The sequence below is a fragment of the Larimichthys crocea genome, chromosome VIII, assembly GCF_000972845.2.
Source record: "Larimichthys crocea isolate SSNF chromosome VIII, L_crocea_2.0, whole genome shotgun sequence".
Classification (NCBI taxonomy): Eukaryota; Metazoa; Chordata; class Actinopteri; family Sciaenidae; genus Larimichthys; species Larimichthys crocea.
In genome coordinates this window covers 28,749,229-28,754,243 of record NC_040018.1, presented here as the reverse complement: position 1 = coordinate 28,754,243, position 5,015 = coordinate 28,749,229, and the positions used below count along the sequence as shown (strand labels likewise).

Below are 5,015 nucleotides of genomic sequence, written 5' to 3'. Positions count from 1 at the left end.
CAATCACGTTCGGCTTTCAATTAAAAAAGTGGAGGAAAATAAAACTAGCGGGAAAAACTTTTTTTTTTCTCTCCACTTTTTTTGTGTAAAAGCTGCACGTAATTGGTCAAGATGTACAGCAGCATCCACGGCAGAGGTGGAGGACAAACACGACAGGAGGGAGACGAGAGACCGAGAGAAAACGACAAACGGTGCTCAAGTGGCACTTGTGTTTAAAATAGTTAAAAGTTTGTCTAATTATAATTTATTTTGTGGCATTTTTTCACGGTTGAGTGTGTTTGTAAAATAAAGTCATAAAGGATAAACATTTGATGTCACGTATGTATTTTACATTAGTAATTCATTTTTTCAGGCAGTTTTGCATTATTTTGGGTGATAAATTAATTAAATAGTTAATAAGTTTAATTTATAAAGCACATTTTTACACAGCATGCACTGACCAAAGTGCTTTACAATGACAAAAATAAAATAAAATAACATTTAAAATATAAAATTATAATAATAACAGCAATAATAATAAAACTAATTAATAAAATGTGAGGAGCCGTTTTGGAGCCAAAAGAACCGGCTCTCCAAAAAGAGCCGAAATTCCCGTCACTACTGACCACCTATTCATTCACGTAATGCACTTTCAGTTTACTTTAAACATTTTATTGTTGCAGTTTTTTGCTGCATCTTTTGTCCACAGGGGGTCGCCAAAATCAACACAAACTTCCCGGTAGCTGCGTTAAATACAGTAGAGTTAAAAAAAAAAGATGCTGCACAGAGCATCTGATTTATGCCAGAACAAAAAAAGGTTGAACTGAGTTATGGTGCCTCTTCCTTGATTACTAACATTGATTAAACTTACCTGGTCAAAGACATCCTGATGTTTGGAGATCGCAGGCCCTCGAAACAGAGACTTTATCACACTGAGGTCCAGTATCTGGTCTCCAATGGCAACACCAATGCGATGTTTGGCCTGTGAAATGAGTAGAGATGATCCACAGTACACTTCCACTACTCTTTATATGTTCTTTCAATGTTTCATCCAGTAAGCCACACATCAACCTGAATGACTTACGACAATAGTTTTACCTTCAACAACAAGCAAAGTCTTTTTTTTCCAAATCTATGAGAAGTTTTATTTTGAAAATTAGGACAAGATGTCCTCAGTGTGTCTGACTCAACAATGTGTCAATAAAACAGAAACAAAAGAAATCACACTTACATTGTCAGGAGTGGAGAAGACTCCATACGGGAGGTTGTGGAAGGAGAAATCAGACGTTTGGTCTACTTTAATGAAGGACATCTTCTCTTTGTCAGTGGTATTCTGCTCAACCTCACTGAGTTACTGAGTGGCTGAACAGGCAGAAAGCATTTCCAGATGTTTAACTTTGGACAGGCCCGCCTCCCACTGCACAGCCAATCACACACCGCCTGTAAAATCCACCCCAATCCAGACCTCAGGAAGTTAATGAGACCCGGGCTGCTGAATGACTCAGCAAAATCGTAGTTTAGGTCCTGATCTGTTGTTAGGAAAAGTTGAGAGAAGTGTGCAGGAACATATTTCATAATTCACAATATATTTTAAAATGTAAAGTGAAGGGATGGAGCTGTGCAACAGTTTATGGTATGAAGGTGTAATATGAGAGGGGAAAACAAGGTAGATTTAATAATTTCATGGAAAGAAGAAGGGTGACTGTACTGTTTAGTTTAAGCCATAACATAATGAATATAAAAGATAATGTAATTCAATGTGAACATAAACATAAACTGTATCATATGAATCAGAAATGATTTCAAAGATTTGAAGGATCTCAACAAGCTGATACAGAAGTTCAGTGAAATTTCAGATTTTTTCTTTCAGCATTCACGTTTATGTTAACTGTGTTTACTGAGTATCACCTTTGTATAAACATAAATATTGTGTTTTTGTTTTTTTGTATCATGATGAATGAAGTTACATGTCATTGTTATTGGCTGACCTGTTGAGATGATCAGAGGAGGAGACAGCGACATGTTTAGACTGTGGATTTAGGTAAATGAATCAGCATGAACTGAATCTGAATCCTTTCAAAACCTAATTTACCTTTAAACATTTGTAAATGACTACATGCTAAAATAACATTTTATTTCTAATTTTAAGTTCGTGTGAGACAATTTCAGAGGAGACGACTTGCCTAAAGAATGTGTGGATATGGATCAGAACCAAATCATTCAAGGACAGAGCGTGGCATGTGAAAAGGGGTTACAATTCTGCATGAAGAAGCCTGAAGGTTTTTGGGCTTTGAATAAAGTCCTAGTTATTCAAGTCAAGACCAGTTGCGTCTCTTTTCTTTTCAAGCATCCACTGACTGACTTTGGCAGCCATGGAAAAGTCACGACACAGTCTTCTGTGAGGCGAGAGGATGTCGCTGCTCTGCAGGACATCTGGTGCCGTTCTTCCTGCAGTTTTCTGCATGAGAAGCCACAGAGCGTCTCTGATAGGAGGACTGCTGAGTCACAGTCCTGTTCAAACTGAGGCTGCAGCACCTGCAAACACAGTGAAGAACTACGGAAGCCCTAAAAGGCCATACATACATACTTACATACATACATACATACGTTTTATTCCACCCGTTTTCCCGTGATAACGAGATAATTAATTAGAGATCTCGAGAAAACAAAACTATAGTCTGGTGTATTAAATCAAGTGCGCCCATATTACAGAATGTATGGCAAATGCATGTAGTCCATGATACGGAGCGAGCAAACCTATTACGCCACTGTAAAATCCCTTTGATCTATAATTTCTGACAAAGGTTTGTACACTTGATCTCAGGACCATCCTGACTGTTCACTCACTCAGTATCAAGCATATTTCATGTACTTGTCATTTTGGAGAAATTCATCCTCAAAGTTCATTATTTGAATTGAAAAAGGGCATTATGACAATTTACTCTACTGCTACTGTAAAATCAGTTTTGATCCATAATTTCTGACAAAGGTTGATAACACTTTGGCTAATCCTCACTCCAGTCCTGAGATCAAGTTGTACAAATCTGGTCAGAAATTAATGGATCAAAGGGATTTACAGTAGTAATAGGTTTGGCTCGCTCCGTACAGGGACTACATGCATTTGTCATACATTCTGTAATACGGGCTCACTTGATTTAATACACAAACTATCGTTTTGTTTTCTCGAGAACTCAAATTATTCTCGTTATCACAGGAAAACGGAGGAAATTATCTCGTTACACGAAAAGGAGGAAAATTATTCGTTATCACAGAAAAAGGAGGAATTATCTCGTTATCACTGGAAAACGAGAAAAATTATCTGCGTTAGCACTGGAGAATCGGAGAGAAAAATCTATTCGTTACACGGGAAACTGAGGAAAATTACTCGTTATCACGGGAAAACGGAGGAAATTACTCGTTATCACGGGGAAACGAGGAAAATTACTCGTTATCACGGGGAAACGGAGGAAATTATCTCGTATCACGAGAAAACGGAGGAAAAGTATCTCGTTATTACGAGAAAAAAAGGAAGGAAAATTATCTCTTATCACGAGAAACGGGAATAAAATGTATGTATGTAGTATGGCCTTTTAGGGCTTCCGTAGTATATTATTATGATCGTTTGTATGATGTTCTGTATGGTTGAACACTGATGCAGTAGAGCATAAACTGTAGCCAGTTTTAAAGACGGCATCTTTTTCTTATTGCAGTAATTTAACATTAAAATATTAGGAAGAAACATTTAGTTAAAAACATACAAATGTGCCTTTAACGTCCTCACTTCCGGCTGACGTCACGGACATGCGCACGGACGTTCACACGCGGTGTGTGTGTGGTGGTGTGTGTGTGTGTGTGTGTGTGTGTGGCGTCGCGGTCGTCTGTCTCGTGTTTGTACACGCGTAATGTTTAACGTGTAAAGAATAAAAAGTGTGTCCTGTCTGTTCACACACACACACAAATGAAGGTGGAGCAATGGCCGCCCTGGCGAGCAGCCAAACAGCCCTGAGGAAAGAAATCAAGCGGCGGGTCGCGGCGGTGACGCGGAGGAGAAACTACGACAGTCCCGGTGCTTTCACGCAAGTAAGCGCTTTAATGAAGAACATGAGACGCTGTAAGATAATATAATATGTAATATAAATAATATTATATAATATAAACCGATAAAACTTTCACTAACGGGACTGAACGTCCAGCCAAACTGACACGGACGTGGCTTAAAAACATGTTTGAATGTGACTGAACACACGGTGACTGCTGTTCTGAAGTTGGAAGCTGTTCATGTAAACAGTTGATAATATAAATAAGAATATAAATAGCTTCATCAATATTATCACATACAGTACACATGGTGAATATTACTCAACAGGAGGTGTAACGGCTGCGCCGCGTCAACTCACACCGGGCGCGTAACGGCCGCGTCGCGAGCCGGCCGTATTCAAACCAGTGATGGGAAGTACGGCTCTTTTTGGAGAGTCGGTTCTTTTGGCTCTGCATACTTATAAGGAACAGGCTCTTCGGCTCCCAAACGGCTCTTCACATTTATTCAATTGGTTTTATTAATTCATTATTATTTATATTATGGCTGCTGTTATTATTATTAGTTTATTTATATATAATATTTTTTTCAAATCTCTTTATTGAGTTTTTGCAGTCAATACAAAAAGAAAGACAATACAAGTTCCACATGATCGACCACGGTGACTGTTTGAGTGAAATACAAAAAGAGAAAGAAAGATTAGACAAAAAGAAAAACCCCTACCACGGATCCCCCCCCCTCTCAACAACCCATAGCAGAAGTGTCCAGAATAGGTGGTTAGTTACACAACATATCACACAAACAAAAAAACGTATCATATAGACAGTAGGATTTAAAGAAAGAAAAAACGAAAGGAGGATAGAGATATGAAGGAGAGAAAAAAAGGGGGGGTAATCTTCCTCTTCCAGATTGTTTTAAGAGGCATCCTCAGCATATCGGAAGTGACGTTGAGACTGTTACTAGGATAAGCCAGCAGTGGGTTCCAAGGATTAGAAAGGCT

At 38.5% G+C, this 5,015-nt stretch overlaps 1 protein-coding gene across 4 annotated transcripts in view; it reads right to left on the bottom strand.

Annotated features, from left to right (window-relative positions):
- The window catches only part of fah (fumarylacetoacetate hydrolase (fumarylacetoacetase)), a 29,896-nt gene that overhangs the window by 23,053 nt on the left and 1,828 nt on the right, over nt 1-5,015 (bottom strand). Inside the window, exons 1-3 of one of the 4 annotated variants that reach the window (XM_027281872.1) lie at nt 4,344-4,374; nt 1,211-1,419; nt 851-961 (exon numbers count right to left, since the gene is read on the bottom strand). In XM_027281872.1, the coding sequence (XP_027137673.1) occupies nt 851-961; nt 1,211-1,291 (192 nt within the window). In that variant the 5' untranslated portion in view covers nt 1,292-1,419; nt 4,344-4,374. Of the gene's footprint in view, nt 1-850; nt 962-1,210; nt 1,509-1,967; nt 1,987-4,343; nt 4,375-5,015 lie in introns of those variants that run through there. The other 3 variants (XM_027281870.1, XM_027281869.1, XM_027281871.1) reach the window with 3 other exon arrangements.